This window comes from Fusarium phalaenopsidis (genome assembly GCF_050370095.1).
Source record: "Fusarium phalaenopsidis strain FUZ10S chromosome Unknown contig_32302, whole genome shotgun sequence".
NCBI classification, from domain to species: domain Eukaryota; kingdom Fungi; phylum Ascomycota; class Sordariomycetes; order Hypocreales; family Nectriaceae; genus Fusarium; species Fusarium phalaenopsidis.
In genome coordinates this window covers 1,023,967-1,039,731 of record NW_028145405.1, presented here as the reverse complement: position 1 = coordinate 1,039,731, position 15,765 = coordinate 1,023,967, and the positions used below count along the sequence as shown (strand labels likewise).

The 15,765-nt window shown below is 53.6% G+C and overlaps 5 protein-coding genes across 5 annotated transcripts; 3 read left to right on the top strand and 2 right to left on the bottom strand.

Moving 5' to 3' along the window:
• Positions 1 to 4,313: 4,313 nt before the first annotated feature.
• Positions 4,314 to 8,015, bottom strand: LRP88_07717 (glycerophosphocholine phosphodiesterase; the record flags this gene model as incomplete). Its single annotated transcript, XM_083244234.1, has 4 exons — positions 4,314 to 4,505; positions 4,561 to 7,748; positions 7,813 to 7,931; positions 7,999 to 8,015. 4 exons carry the CDS (start codon positions 8,013 to 8,015, stop codon positions 4,314 to 4,316), a joined length of 3,516 nt encoding a protein of 1,171 aa, XP_083098728.1.
• Positions 8,016 to 9,311: 1,296 nt separating this feature from the next.
• LRP88_07716 (uncharacterized protein) lies at positions 9,312 to 11,468 on the bottom strand (the record flags this gene model as incomplete). The annotated part of the gene is made up of 1 exon (XM_083244233.1): positions 9,312 to 11,468. One exon carries the CDS (start codon positions 11,466 to 11,468, stop codon positions 9,312 to 9,314), a length of 2,157 nt encoding a protein of 718 aa, XP_083098727.1.
• A 403-nt stretch (positions 11,469 to 11,871) lies between these two features.
• On the top strand, positions 11,872 to 12,491 carry LRP88_07715 (CXXC motif containing zinc binding protein; the record flags this gene model as incomplete). Its single annotated transcript, XM_083244232.1, has 4 exons — positions 11,872 to 12,003; positions 12,054 to 12,119; positions 12,171 to 12,293; positions 12,348 to 12,491. The coding sequence occupies 4 exons, from the start codon at positions 11,872 to 11,874 to the stop codon at positions 12,489 to 12,491; spliced, it is 465 nt and encodes a 154-aa protein (XP_083098726.1).
• A 450-nt stretch (positions 12,492 to 12,941) lies between these two features.
• LRP88_07714 (ribonuclease P Rpr2/Rpp21/SNM1 subunit) lies at positions 12,942 to 13,496 on the top strand (the record flags this gene model as incomplete). The annotated part of the gene is made up of 1 exon (XM_083244231.1): positions 12,942 to 13,496. One exon carries the CDS (start codon positions 12,942 to 12,944, stop codon positions 13,494 to 13,496), a length of 555 nt encoding a protein of 184 aa, XP_083098725.1.
• Positions 13,497 to 13,766: 270 nt separating this feature from the next.
• Positions 13,767 to 15,281, top strand: LRP88_07713 (zinc finger-containing protein ZPR1; the record flags this gene model as incomplete). Its single annotated transcript, XM_083244230.1, has 2 exons — positions 13,767 to 13,928; positions 13,986 to 15,281. 2 exons carry the CDS (start codon positions 13,767 to 13,769, stop codon positions 15,279 to 15,281), a joined length of 1,458 nt encoding a protein of 485 aa, XP_083098724.1.
• Between the last annotated feature and the right edge of the window lie 484 nt (positions 15,282 to 15,765).

Sequence of the window (15,765 nt, the reverse complement as noted above, 5' to 3'; positions counted from 1 at the left end):
CGATGCTAATGATGGCCCCATCGAGGTCAAGAGACGGACATGGCAAAACTGTGACATCCACGGGCCGCAAAAGGAGCGAGGCCTCTTGGTTTTGATGAGCTGACATGAGAGCGCCGGGAAAGAGCTGGAAATGAAGTCCAAGACGTTTCAAGCCAGGGTCGACGTGCACATCTCCGAGTCATTCCCTCTGCCTTGTGAAGTTACAGGCACAACGGGCAACGGTTCAAAACTCTGATGGGAGGAGAATTTGGCACGATACGACATGCTGGCTTAGCGCGGCATCTCGATACAAGGGCAGGTCGTCCCCCTGCCTCGGCCTCAGGGCAGGCTGTGGATAGTGAACAGTGCCAGTGCCAGCCGGCCGCTCTGCTGTTGCATCCCGGCGAGCAATCGGCCGAGTCCAGTCTCACTCAAGCTGGAGGGTCCCCTGGCAGCCGTGGAGAACGTTGCAGGCGGGTCCCTATGGCCTCACCCCCTCGACCCTTGCAAGCCTTGTCCTGTCGAGCTAGGGCGCGACCAAGACCAACGAGTCATGCCGCCGCCCCGCCGCCCAGAGTCCAAGAGGATGACATCCCCGCCGTCTTGCTCTCGAACGATAACGTACCGGCATCTCACTCAAAGCTTGATGTCACAACAGTCAGCGGAGGATCATTGCAGCGTGTCGCGGCTATCCTCACAGCACGTTGCCCAGCAAAGCCCCCAACCGACACAGAGACAACGGGTTGGGGGTCCAGTGGGTGGTGGGCATCGTCTCGTTGATGGTCTAAATGGCGCGATGGCGGGGAACGGTGGGGATTCACTCAAGCCATGATTTCGTCTGGTTTGTCTTGGTCGTGGTTTGGGCACAGTCTTGTCGTTGACAACAGCTGGTGAGTGGTTGAGAAGCCGACCGACCCTCAGCGGAAAGTAGTTGAGCTTGGTGAGAGACTTGACTTGATTTGAGGCAGAGCCAGACAGAAATGGCGCCAACGGCTCACTCTCCTCAGCTAACGGCAGTATCGCGTGTTTCATGTTGAACAGTTGGCGCTCACTCAAACAGAGCGCCTCGACTTTGTCGCTCTTCAACCGTCGTCTTGAGGGTGCCAACAGTTTCGAAGCTGCACCCCGCATGCCCATACGGATATCTGTTGATGGGAATCGATCTCATCGATCTACCTTTTCTTTTTCAGGCCTCCACTGGAACTTGGGTGTCTTTCCCGTGCCGTCCTCGTGGGTGCGAGTCACGTCATCGGCATTTGCCTCCGTTGTTGCAAACACACCCGAGTACAAAGTTGTGCGAGCCAAGAGTTGCTAGACGAGAAACGAACCGTGGAAAAAGAAAGCAGCCTATTTCCCGTCTCGGAGAACAACAGGAAAGAGGCTGGAGGAAAAAGGAACTTGGACGAGGGAAAAAAGAAAAGCTGGGGGAACACAAGAAAAAGCAACGGCTTGCGATGTGATGAGATGGACACTCCCTCTACCATGGCCGTGGGATCCCTTGCATCTGGCTGAACATCTCTGTCGGGGAATGCCCGAACTACGTTAGAGGTTGCAAAGGAGTATCGTTGCCGATATCACTTGGAAACTGATAATCGTTTATCTAGAGTTGAGATCCCGGGCCGACACTCGTCCAGATGATATTGCACTTTCGACAACCTTCATGGTTACGACGCCGTTGCCCAGCCTCCCTCGAGTGGTCGGAGAAATACCCCCACGAGCAGGGTTTTAGATATACCTACCAGCCAGCCTTCGCTCTGCAGCTTCTTCCGCTCGACTCTCTCTCTCTCTCTCTCTCTCTCTCTCTCTCTCTCTCTCTCTCTCTCTCGCTGCGCATGAAACGGCGCCGCCTCAGTCACCAAGATGCCCCGGACTCAGAAACCAGCATCGTGCCGCTCCGCCGTCTACTGCGCAGTAGTTAGTTAGTGCTGTCCTACGGCAGCGAAGCTTGCGAGCCTGTCACAGCAGCCCGTTGGGGTTTTCCTTGGTCCTTCTGGCGGGCTTCCCCCCTTCCTCCGCAAAATATGATATATGACAAGAGCCCAGCTTGTCCCAGTACGTACTCCCCCGGATCTCAGCAAAAGCTCAGCCAGTTAGCCCCCTTGTTCTGGAGCGTCACGCATGCATGAATGGCCAAGTGCGAGAAAAAAAGAAGGAAAAAGAAAAGCAAACTCTGGTCTCGACTGGACTCGACCGGGGCATGTCTCCCGCCCTCCCTCTCTCTCCACAGCACGCCTGGCAGCCCTGAGAGTTGCGGCAATCCTTCCAACGTGCATTGTATCCCGGCCGCGGATCTCTTTTGTCACAGAAGCCCATGTTTTCTGTTACACCGCAGGGAACTAAACGGCTAGCCCTCACTCTCTCCGCCGTGTCAGCGCCTATCATGACGGTCCGGCCAAGTTCGTATCCCATCCCCCTCCCACCTCCCCTGGCAAGCTTTGGAAGCAACAAACTTGACCATCCGTCTCATTGCTTGCCTTTTTCTGGATCTTGCTCCTTGCCCTGCTGCGGAACCGCAAGACTACATCCGCCACCAACGGGATCCTTGACGAGGAGTCATGATAGGTTCCTGGCTGTGAAGGAGGGAGGGAGCAACAGTTACAATCACAAGCAAGTCAATTCGGGTCTTGCTTTGTTCCCGTTCGTCGCAACTCGGGACCCCGCCTCGCCCATGTTTCCCATGCTTCCTCGCGTTTTCTTTGCTTTTTTCTTTTTTGCGGGGGAAATCTCGGGAGTGTGGGTGGTGATGGTAGTGGTGCTTCTTCAGAAACCCCCCCTGTCGCCCCTTGTCACCGCTTCAAGTCGTCGATTATGATATCTCCGTCAGTCACACCAAGAGCGCTCTCGCCACTCACTCTTAGCCTCGAGTACCCCCGGATACAGGCAGGGCTTCAGCTGCTAATTACTGCTTCCCTCTGTGCGTACGTCGTACCTACAGAGGGGACCCGCCGTGGGCCACTTTCCGACGGATGCACCCTGCTACCCGTGTTTGACAGTTTGACTTGTCAGAAGCAACTCATGCCAACTTTTGCTTTTTGGAGGTTGACAGAACATCCAACTTGACGGGATGACTGCACTGCACTGCACGCCTTTCGCCCGAAAACCCCCTGGCCCTTGTCCCTTTCAATGCTCAACTCGACGCTCCAACTGGCGCCTCTACGCCTGGCTGTGTCTACTTGCATTCAGCTGGGGGGCTTGAAAATGGGAGCTTGACGAGGTGCAAGGAAGTCCACTCAAATACAGGGGCGAGCTATCACTTCTCAGCTGTACGTAGGTAGGCAAGGCTAACTTGCCCTCAGCACGGGTCATTCCGCGCTCGCAAGCTTTACTGTTTGTTGATTATCAGGCCCAGATAGGGAACTAACTAGGTTGCCAACCCTTTTGCCCCTCCGGGTAACGGAAACCCTGAGACACGACACGCTCCTCGCTGCAGTGTTCAGTTCTGTCGCACAAGTTGTGAAACATTGAGGAACCACAAAGTTCAATTCGCCCATCTACGCGGAACCGCAATTGGCAAGCGACTGAAACAAATCCATTCCAAAAAGAGGATTCCCGCTTCCTCTCTTGGGGGTGCAACCCGTATCTAGCAACTTCCTCTGGCCGGCTTGTATCAGACACCTGAGACAAGCGACCTCATGGCCTTGCCTTCGGCCCCAGTCCCGGGGACTCACTCGCTTGCAGCCCAGGTGACTTACTGACCCTCCATCCCCTGTGGAAACTTGGCGCGACTAATACCACAGCTAGCATGGCCAACTTGATGATCTTGATAGCCAAGGAGAGTAAACTCAATCGGCTTTGCCCCTGTTACGCGCGTGACCCCTTTGGCTAAGCGTGGTATTCCCTTCGGGCGGCTTCGTTTAAGGACCCTGGGAAACGAATGGCGCCCTGAGACATGACGTTATGGCATTGCAGAATCGTACGACGGGAGTGCCGTCCGTTGTGAACCCTTGTCTAGACGGTGACGATCAGAAGGTCGAGGCCAACGGCGGCAGCATCACGTCGCATAGGCGAGATGGACTTGTGAGTTTAGTCTGCTTGTGGTCTTGTCTCTCTGTCTTGGCTCGACTTCTCGCAGTTGTCATCGCTTGCTTGCTTGATTGTATTGAATGGGGTAACGGAGAGGTCAGTCGGACATCCCGTCTTGTCCCCCTTATACCTAAAGAAGGAACCGTCTTGAGGCTCGCCAAATAGCAAATCTAGATAGGTAATCTCCAGTCCCGTGATGGTTGAACAACAGTCTCCTCGGGAGGTCCATGTTGAAAGTCAACTCTTTCATGCCAATGCTCTTCCCTAGCAACATCCCACAATAGCCAACTCCAGCCTTGATTCTGTTTAGCTCAAGGACCGGCGCCGTTGACGGTCAACTCCTCTAGCCGCTCCTTGAGCAAATGGTCAGGCTTGAGGGAGCCATTCGTTTCCGCCTCGCCGTTGACCGATGACTCCGACGGAGTCTCTCCACTTGTGAGACCCTTTCTGATGGCAAGGACGCTGTCGACAATGACGGCATCAATGCCCTGCTTGACTTGACGCTACAGAAAATGTCAGCTACTATTGCTACTCGTAGAGAAGGACGAAGCCACTTACCTGAACCATCAGAGGATCATTGTTCAACGTGCCGTAGCTGAAGCACACAATTCCGTTCTCCTTCACGACCTTGACCAGGCGAGGACTGTTGATAAAGGGCTCGGCGGCGGAAACAATGCCGAGCAAGTTCCAGCGGCTCGCAAAGCGGATGGCCTCTTGGAGGGACGAGGCACGAACGTCGCAAACTTCGCAGCAGCCCGCGTCCGTGAGGAAGAGGATGGGGATGGACGGTTGCTTGTAGCTCAGGCAAAGACAAATATCGGGGTTGAAAGAGCTGAAGATGATGTGTCGTTCACCAGCGAGGTCGTAAACCTTGGAAAGAACCGTGTCACAGAACGAGTTGAGTTCCACGGCATAAGTGTCCATCTCGTGTTCCTCGCTCTCGTGCAACATGGGGTACTTCATCTCTATATTGAACCCAATGTTTTCCGGCAGCTTGCGGAAGAGGTCCTCCAGGGTGGCAAAGGGGGCTTGGATGAAGTTGCCCCTGGAGTTGGCCTTGAAGCCCTTGGACTTGAAGTCACGGGTATGCTTCATGCGCTCGTCCATGTCCTGTAGCCCACTGCCAGCGAAACCCATCGACTGCGAGCGTGTCGGCGCAAGACTATTGCTACGCGCTCGGAAGCCACCAGGTTCGCCCTCAGCCACAGGCTTCGTTGAAGAAGTGTGACGAGGTCCCCGGCGAGTGTCAGGGTTGATGTGCAGAAACTGCTCCAGAGTCAACGTATGGACGGGAGCATCTATGCCTGTCTCGCTGACGAGGAAATCGTGGTAGATAACGGGGACGTGATCTTTGGTGAGCTGGACGTCAAACTCGACGTACTGAGCGCCAAGGTTGGCGGCAGCAATAAAGGAGGGCAGAGTATTCTCGCCAAGCTGAAGGGACTTGTTGGATGTGAGGTTCTTGCCCAGTCCTCGATGACCGATAATCATGGTTGATGACATCTTCTTCCAGTAGGTCTGTCTTGAGGTAACCTCCATATTGGGGTGGTGGAATGGGGTAATGACCAGGAAGTTGAAGTTGACTGTTCCGATAACATCCAAGCTGCTGGACATGATAGGAACGCAAACGTCGCCTTGCAGGTTCATTCGTCGAGACCCCAATGTTGGCTTCACAGAAGACAAGAGAGCCACGGCTCGACCAACCTTGTTCTGGTTATTGCCAGAGTAGGTAGGAACAATGTCGAAGAGAAGCTTCACCTTGGTGGCGTCTTTTGTCATGAAAACAATAGGCTCCGTGGCGATGTTGTCGTGCACCGGTAGATCGATAATCGTCGGCTCACCCTGGGCTCCAGTGGCAGCCACTACAATCGACAAGGCAGTGTCGAGCTGGGTATTATGAGCTTCAGTGAGCGGGATGCGATCCAAGCTCACTGGCTCAACATTCTTCCGCATGTCCATAGACCCCAAGCTCACAAGAACAAGGCTCTCATCCGTTAGGTAACGGTGACCAAAACTCTTGACGGCCTCGGGGGACCGCGACACGCTTGAGGCGCCATTGGAGCGCCGCTCATCGATAGACGACATCTCTGAGGGAGTTGGCTGTAGGGTCTCGACAGGCCGGGATGGAGGCTCATCCTCAACCGTGTCGACCGCAAGGAGTCTTGCGATATCCATGTGGCCTCTCAAGGCAGCATGCTCTCTAGCGGTCCAGCCGGAGGAGTCTATGCGTGTGGTGTCGGCTCCAGCCTCGACAAGAAGCTCAGCCACGTTGAGCTTGCCATCCACAGCCGCAACATGGAGAGGAGTCCATGCATACGTGTTCTCCGTGGCCTCAAGGTCTCCCTTTTGGAGCTCGGTGCCCTTGATAATGATTCGAGCACACTCAGCGTGGCCAAATCGGGCTGCAACATGAAGAGCAGTCTCATTAGTCTTGTCTCTCCAGTTGAGGTCAACGCCGGCATCAACCAGCATCTGCACGATAGTGCTGTAGTTGGATTTTGTGGCAAGAGCCAAGACGGCTCCTGATTTGGAGATAGACTTGCGAATTTCAGCCTTTGACTCGCTGCTCCCCTGCCAGTTTTCACCCTGCAAGAGAGCTTGAGTTGTCAAAGGGTGACCTCCAACAACACTGAGGTGAAGCGGAGCACAACCGTCATGATCCTGCCACTCAGGCGTGTCAATGCCATCCTTGACATTGAACTGATTCCACTCCTGCATCTTGGCCATGATGATTTGACAGACCACCACAAATCCGAATTGGGCTGCGTAGTGAAGCGGCATTCGCCCGAAGGAGTCACGGCTCTTAAGCGCAGCTCGCTGTTCTGGGCGTAGCTGATCAAGGAGATAAATGAAGAGCTGTACAACTTCATCGTCCTTGCCAAGAAGTTGGCTTTCCTTTGTGTTGAGTGCCTTGGCACCGGTTGCAGAAAATCCAGCCTGGATATGTTTGTTGCTGAACTGAGAACCTGCAGGCACAGGGTAGGACTTTGATTCCTGGTCTCCGGGGTTCGACTTTGTGCGGCCAATATGAATGACAAGGCGATGAATGCAGTTGCGGCCATTGATATCGTCTGGTTCATCGAGGCTCTTGAGGTTAGAGAGCAGGAAGGCGATAGATGCTTTCGCCCGTGCAGAGATGGATCGCTGAAGGAGGTTCAAGAGAAGTGGCTTGGAGCCATCTTCAGAGCTGGCATTGCTCTCCTTGAGGCCAGCCTCGAGTGCTGCAACATCATCGTTCCGGACCGCCTGATCAAGCGCGTCAAGCTGCGCCTGCGGCAGGTTCAGCAGCCCCTTCGTTGATGCGCGGCCAAGAGAGCGAGTTGAGTGGTCAGACATGGCATCGTCAAAAGTCTGGGCCTCGGCCAAAACAGACATCCACTTGTTGATTTCAGTCAAGAGCCTCGCCGTGTTTGCCTCCTTGGCAAAAGGCTTTGGATCAACCTTGGTCGAAATGTAAGGGTGCTGTGTTACAAGGTCCGGGACCTTTTTGTCAAGCTTCTTTGTGATCTTGACAAAGCCTCTGCGGTTAATCTCACCAAACCACTGCAAGTTACGCAGCTGGCTTCTCAGCTCGAGGAGAGCGCCCATAACTTCCTCAACCTCATCTTGGTCGAGAGTAGAGACGACATCGGGGGTGCGGCCATAGCGGTTGTAGAGGAGGTTCAGGCGGCGGCAGGATTCAGCGAGTTTCTTGTTGTAGAAAAAGTCGACATCTTCGAGATTTCGGTCAAGGGCGAAAAAGAATTCTGCATGGGGAGTTAGGGGAGAGGCTCAGGGAGCGACACAAAGAGAGTCGTCAAAGCCGCCCACCTGCAGGGTCCACCTTTTCTCCATTCCTGGCCTTTTCTGCTGCAGCCTTTACCAGTTTCTTGAGGCCCTTGTAATTGATGTACGAGGACGCCCATTCGGGGACCTGATTGCGCGGTAGGCTGTGCGAGTGGTGAGTGAGCTGAGCTGAGCTGCGGCGCTGATTCGCTGGTTGATATGAGGACTTACTTTCTGCCAAACTTCATGCTGCAAAGGTTGATTGGGGTACTCTTTCGCGTCGAGACTCAAACCTGCGCCAGCGAGTGAGAGAAGAAATTGAAAGGTTTTGCGATCGGGAGCAATGAGTCGCGTCAGTTGGAGGCGAGGGCCGTTGTGATAAGAATCCCGGCGATTCGCCCCAGGGTAGTCCGGCTGGGACAATGGAAGTTCCCAGACGAAGCTCGTGCTTCAAAACAGCTCGCCAATGGACAAATGTCTTTGTAATGCTGAACTGAACCGTCGCAGTGCCGCGCAGTACAATGATGTCAAGCCAACGCCCGGTAGTGATCAGGAATATCCGGTGGCTTCGATAAGAGAGGATGGAGCTTGTGACGTATAATCCATCGGCGTACGGCAACAGTCTTCGTCCTCGATCTCGCGACACAGCTCGAGAGGGACAAAGTGAGATGGAGGAGGAAAGAGAAGGAAGACGAGCCCGGGATCCAGACAAATTTTGTTAAGCCGACATTGCCTTGGAGAAAACAAATCAATTCGTGGGTTGGATTGTGAAAATGGGAACAGCTGGAGCCCTTCCCACTTGTTTGGGATGAACTCGATGTGGGGGAAGTACTGGACTCCATCCTCCAGGCTCCAGGGCTCACCGCGGTACTTTTCCACTGAGATGCGCTGGAACAGGGACAAACTCCAAACTCTGGAAGGGTGCGGGGGGGCGTGCCCCTAGCTTCGAACCTGCCAATCCAATTGGCCCCGTGGACCCTCCATGCCTCGTGACTGGATGACGGCGAGTCGAGGAGCATCCACTCGACTCCTAGCCCAGGGCGCATCGTGACCCTTGGAGGGTCCATATCTTCAGCCGAGAACCTGTCAGAGAGGGAGGCTGGGACCTGCGATACAGTGCTAGCTGACGAGGAAACTTACTATAGAAACTATGCCCCGTGAGACTGCAGACCGCCATGTCCAGAGAGCCCTTTGTCGTGTCAAATCCACTGTGCTGTACCACGATCGCTCATGACCCTGGACGCTGGTGGCGGCGAGGGCGGCGCCGCCGGCTGCGGGGGACCATCTTGGTAGGTAATCAAGGGATCTGCTCGTGGTAGGCGCAGGTGCCGAGGTAATCAACTCGAGGGTTTTGCAAGGCAATGCAAGTTGAGTTGGTTGGATAGGTACGTGTTGATACAAGAAAAGTCATTCATATGTATGCTGGGTAACGTCTGCCTGGCCACGTGTAGCTAAGTTTACATCCAATGCGGCTCAAATGCCATATCAACCTCCCTCAACAATGTACAAACGAGAGGGGTCGCCCATCTCCGTCTTTTGTCCGCTCAAACCAATCCCGCCCACTGCCCCTGCTCTAGATATGCCGGTCGCTGATCCGGTACTGGCCATGTGATCAACCTCCTTGGTCTCGCCCTTAAATGTGCTGGCGCAAACTGTCCAGGCGTTCTGCTTATCCGCCCAGCCGACATTGCTATCGGTTCTGGAAGAACGACAGCTGTCTTCTGATCGCGAAGCCATGCCTTGGCCTGGTTTTTAGCCTGATTTTTCCTTGACTTCTTCTGCTTCTTGACTGCCTCACCACCCCTGTTGTTACTCGGAAAACCCTCGCACTCCATCAGCGCCTCCAGCACATGCCTCGAGATCGAGACTTGTGACAGAAAACCAATCAGCTCCTGATTGAGCTTTAATGTCTGCTTGGTTGCCGAGTTTCCAATGTGCAGAGCCATTGACTCGCGGAACTGGGGGTTGAAATCTGGATAGAGGAGTTTACTCTCAATAGAGCGCGTTGTCCTTTCCACAAAAGCCACCTCCTTCCAGAGAGCCTCGATTTGTAGCAACCTGCTCTCTGAAGATTGGACGAGCTGAGTTGTTGAGCTCTGTAGCTGAAGTTGTGAGGTAGAGTCGACCGTCGCTAGAGCGTCTAGAAACTGGCGGAATCCCTGAGTTGAGATGGACAGATTATCCAGAGTTGACTCGGACACTTGGCCACCAGAAGTTCTCAGACCAACTAGGTCAAGGAGGACATGCAGCCGGCTGATGAGATAGGTAGTGCTCTCGTTACGGTGCATCAGCATGGATTGCCATGTGTTTGGACAATTCGTGAAGCCCTGAATCAGACGCACAGCAGCCTTCCAGTCAAGAGCGAGGATGCACTCGTCAAACAACTGCTTGATCGTGTTCGTGCCAAGCACAACATTGGCCTTCATGCATGACACGAAGAAGAGTGCAGCCTGGTCAAATAACTTGAAATGAAGAAGACCATCAATCACTGCCTCGATGAGAGGCTTGGTAAGAGGTGCGTGCCCCCAGATCCAATCACCTGTTTGGGTAGATGTCTGGTTACTCATTCTTTTTGCCTTGGGCGGGGCAGTGTCAGTGACATGTCTGCGAACCAGCTTGGCTCCCGTTTCTGTATCAAGGCCAGTAAGGCATGCAAGAGCGCGAAGGAACCTTCCATGGTTCTGGGAGTTCTTGTAGTGATTCAAGATTGCCACGAAAGTAGATGGCGTTGGCTGGACGCGTCGGTAGTAGAAGAATGAGTTGACCAGGGCCTCGGAAATGTACTTGTGCCCTTGCTTGTCAAAGGCAACAATCAAGGTGTTGAGCGTGTGCATGTCAGCTGGGTACGCCGACACAAGCAAATTGTAGCACACCCTGCCAACCTTTTCCTTTAGCCTGAGGTCGGGGGAATCAACCACTTCTCTGAGTCGTCGGTTCAAGGTGATTCGGTTTCTCCTAGCTCTGGCAGGGTCGATAGAATCGAAAGTATAAGAGACGCCCTCGTACGCCAGATGGCGAGCCTCATAGTAGCTGGGGCTGGAGGATGTCGATTTGTCGTGAGCAGCAGCGCGGTCCAGGAGTTGTGTGACAAGATGAACAATTGTCCGAGAGTCGTTGTGAAGATGTTTCTGGTTTAACGGAGTCCGGTGAGGGAGAGATTGATCAATCTCCTCGTCCTTTATAGCTTGCTCAAGGCGCTCGTAGTCTGTCTGCCTCAGAGCAAGCATGGTTGCTTCATCCGGGCATTGATAATAGTCGGCTTGCAGGCGGTTCAAAAACTCGGAAACGCGAATGGTAACAGGTTTGTCGATCTCTTTCATATACGGTCGGTTCGTGTAGATATCCTTGAGGGATTGCCATAGAACATCCATCTGGCTGAGGCTCAGTTCATCCTTTTGGGTAAGGTTGGTTGTAATTCGCTTCGTCTCGAGGGTTCGGAGCATCTGAAGCTCGGCCAATTCCCGCCGCGTCTCCTCCAATTGACGATCCAAGTCTTGCCTGCGGTCCTCCTTCTTCACGGCATCGACGACAGCTGCGGCCGCAAACATGGAGCTGTAGCATGCTGTAAAGATATCGGCAAAGGTGACTTTGCGTGGTCGAGAGGCAGTCGTCACCCGTCGGCCGAGGGCGCTGACGGCGGTTTCGCAGACCCGGCATCCGCAGCGGTGAGCCTGGCCGGCTCTCGACCATAGAGCCTGCATGATGGAAATGCGATTTTCGGTCAAGACATCGCTTGAGGGCGATTGAGGCGTGGGCTGACGGCTATCGTGCAATTGAGGTGTTTCGCGGATCCGGAAGCAAGAAATTGGCCAGTCACGGATGGTTCGATTATCCAGGTCACGTGAAGGTCTCCTGACGGCCCTCTGACTGCTATTCGCACACCCCACCACCCCACCTTCGTCACTTGGAACCTAACGCAGCTGGATTTTGTTCCCTGTGCTCAACACACTCTGCGATATTCCATCTTGCTGCTTAGTTCATTTCTGTTTTTTGTTGTTACTGATCTGCCCATACCTATCTCGATATGTTCGCTCTCTATCTCACCGCCGAGTTGCAAGGGTACGCCAGACAAGCTTGTGGACGCAACCCAACTGAGCTTCGCTGATGAGGGGCAATGACAGGGTTACCAACTTGCGCCCTGACGACACTCAAGACAACCCTTTCTGGTACATGTTCAAGGTCCAGTGTACTTCTTGTCGTGAGGTCCACGCAAACCATGTTGGCGTGAACCGATTTGTATGTCTTGACTCGTCCTAGCTTCTTGGGTAACTACTCATCATCCCTAGGAAACCAATGAGATGAGTGGAAGCAGGGGAGAGGCCAACTTTGTTTGGAAGTGCAAAAACTGCAAGGTAATTTCCTCCATACGCTATTCTTTTCCCTTAAAACTAACAGGATTCCAGCGAGAGTCGTCGGCATCCATCAAGGCTGCACCAGCTCCATACGAACAGAGTGAGCCGGCGAAGGCTCAGAAGATCATCGAGTTTGACTGCCGAGGACTCGAATTCACCGAATTCAAGGCCGAAGTGAGTGAATATTTAGCCCTTCCACATGACTATGTTGACTAATATGGTCTGCAGGGCGAGTGGCTGGCAGATGGTGCCGAAACCAACACCAAGTTCAACGACATTGACTTGGTGGACGGTGAGTGGTTCGACTACGACGAAAAGGCGAACGAAGAGGTCAGCATCAACGAGATCAAGTGGGAAATTCGTCGTGCCTAAAGTTACTTGTCGCTTCTGAGTAGTTGGGTTGGCGTAGGAGTTGACGTTTTTGGGTGAGGTTGTGTGGTTTGGGGTGTTGAACAAGCGGGCGGAGACTTAGTTGGGGACGGAGTTTTGAACAGAGTCGCAAGAGAAAATTTAGCCGAGTTTATGGCTCTTAAAATAAATCAACATTAAATGAGAAGCCACACTTGGGAGCCTTGTAAGTGCGAAGTTGGTTTATAGTACCATGTTCCTTGTCTGATGAAGCTCGTGGTTGTGTGCAAGGGAGGAAGAGCCAATGGGGTTGGGTTATCTCAGCAGACCCACTTTCTAAATCAGATCGCCTTCACGTCAAAGCGTGTGTGTCCGTAAAGGTTCTGCTGAAGCAGCGACGGCTTCAAACTTCAACTACAACATTCAAAGGCATCATTCTCCGAGAGATTATACAATTCTCAACCTCCAGGAACAATGGCTCTTTCTGAGCTTCCAGGAACGGTCGACTTCCTCACCGATGCAGCACACCTCCTCCGCATGACAGCTCCAGAAACCTCAGCGCACCTCATGAGCGTTCGCGGTCAGCTCCTCTTCCAGCAAGGGATCCCGCCATCCGACGTTCAACGCCAGCATATATGTGGCAGATGTGGTCTAATCATGATCCCAGGCCAGGGAGCTACTCTGAAGGTTGACGCGCGAAAAGCCATTCGAAGAAAGGCCGAGGGCGCAAAGTCAACCAAATCAACCCCTGAGGTCCCTCAGCCTTCAGGCCCTTGCAAGGTTTTTCACTGCAACAGCTGCCAACATGAGACAAAGATATCGCTTCCACCTCCGGGACCTGCCACACGACGCAAGGCTGCGATTCAATCCAAGGTCAAGAAGCCTGTTGCTCCTGAGCCGCTTAAGCCAACTGCAAATGCCAGCAGCAAGAAGAGGGCTAAGAATCGAAAGGCTGGGCTACAGGCGCTCCTGTCAGGGCAAAAACAGCAAGCAGCCAACCCGCTCAGTCTCGCTCATTTCATGAAATGATCATGTTGTTCATCAACCAGAGCCCGTGATAACAAGTCGCCACGGATGAATCTAGGCCCGCCTCGCTCAGTCAGGCCGCTACGCAGAGCATCCCGAAGATTCTAGCGCCTGCGCCCACCAAAACTCTGCGCTGCAGCCCCATGACATAACCACCGCCCACCCGCTGTGGCTTGGGCATTTCAGTTGCCCCTCCAAAAATTTCATGAACCCCTCCATCGGATCAGGACCCAACACGCTTTTGCAAAGAGTCACGATTCGAACCGAACAAAAATGACGACCGACGACGTGAACAAGCAGACTCCTCAGGAGTTCTTTGAGACCATCGGCAACAAGGTCAAGAACCTTGCGCCTACTGCCGATGGCGAACAACATGACGACGACGAGCGGGCTGTTGAAGAAATCGAGTCGCTGTGCATGAACTGCGGCAAGAATGTGAGTCGAAATCTCTCGAGTCTTGCGCAAAGATCAGACACTAACGCATGCTTCTAGGGCATGACCCGAATGCTCCTTACCGCGATCCCCTACTTCCGCGAAATCGTCATCATGTCCTTTTCCTGCGAACACTGCAACTTCCAGAACAACGAGATCCAGGCTGCTGGAACCGTCCAGCCCAAGGGCACACACTACGAGCTGCGCTTGACTGCTCTCGCCGACTTTGCGCGACAGGTTGTCAAGTCGGATACTGCCACCGTCAAGTTTATCGAGCTGGATCTCGAGATTCCCGCTGGCCGCGGCCAGCTGACAAATGTCGAGGGTCTCTTGACGACTGTCATTGATGATCTCGAGCTGGGACAAGAGGCGCGAAAGGAGCAGGCTCCCGAGGTGCACATCAAGGTCGCCGAGATCATCGCCAAGGGCCGTGCCATGCTGCTTGGCGACTCATTCCCCTTCCGTGTCTGGGTCGACGACCCTGCTGGAAACTCTTTCATTGCTCCCGACCTGAAGGACGGCGTGGGCAAGTGGGAGAAGCACGAGTATGCCCGAACTCCCGAGCAAAACGCTGCATTGGGTCTCTCCGACTCGGACCCCAGCGCCGGCCAAGAGCACCAAAACCCTGGCTTGACTGCCGATGGCGAAATCATCCCCAACGAGGTCTACAGCTTCCCTGCCACATGCCCCGGCTGCATGCACCCTTGCACTACACACATGAAGATGGTTGACATTCCCCACTTCAAGCAAGTGGTTCTCATGTCGACCGTGTGCGATGACTGCGGTTACCGATCCAATGATGTCAAGACTGGTGGTGAGATCCCTGAGCTGGGCGAGAAGATCGTTCTCGATGTCAAGGATAGTGCCGATCTTGGCCGTGACATTCTCAAGAGTGAGACCTGTGCGCTTGAGTGCCCCGAGCTCAAGCTCCAGGTCAACCCTGGTACCCTTGGTGGTCGCTTCACCACCGTTGAGGGTCTCCTGACCCAGGTCCGCAACGACCTCCACTCCCAGATCTTTGAGGCCGACGGCTCTGGTCAGGGTGGTGATTCTCTCGCTGCCGATGAGAAGAGCCAGTGGGATGAGTTCTTTGACGGCCTCGATACCGCGATCCGGGGCGAGAAGCCCTTCACCATCATCCTCACCGATCCCTTCGCCAGCAGCTACGTCCAGCCCCTTGTGGACCCGCCAAAGCCCGACCCCAGCATCCACCGTGAGAACTACACCCGTACAGACGAGGAGGAGGAGGAGCTTGGTCTCAAGGACATGAAGCTAGAGAACTATGGTGAGAAGGAGGAGGAGAAGGAGGGAGATAAGAAGGAGGAGGAAGCAAAGAAGGAGACGGAGCAAAGGTAGCAGTGGGCAAGAGGTTCCCAATTTTAGAAATTCCAGAGTATAGACGACGCAATGAGTAAAAGTTTAACGAGTTAATCCGCTGATACCAACTTTGCTTATTGTGACTCAACGGCTGCCTAAGCAAACCTGACTGACGCGGCTAGACAGACACACGGCAAAACCAAGATAGATGCTCATCACTTGGTATGATAGTATATGTATGTACTCATTACATGGTGTGCGTTCCCGCGCACTTGACTTGATTGTCTCAAGAGAGTCAGGTAGATATCAAAGGTCACCTGGCTGAACCCTATCCCACAACATATATATTTTCGTAGCCTGTCAAAAGAACCGCTCAACTTGAAACCAAGATATTTCGAGTGTGTTTCCCCTTTAAATAAAGAGCTCAAGTTTCAACAACTTGTAACATATATATAACGCATATTCATCATGCGAGTCAGAGTTGGAATTGCTAAAAGAGACATAATTCCACCTTGCAGCATTT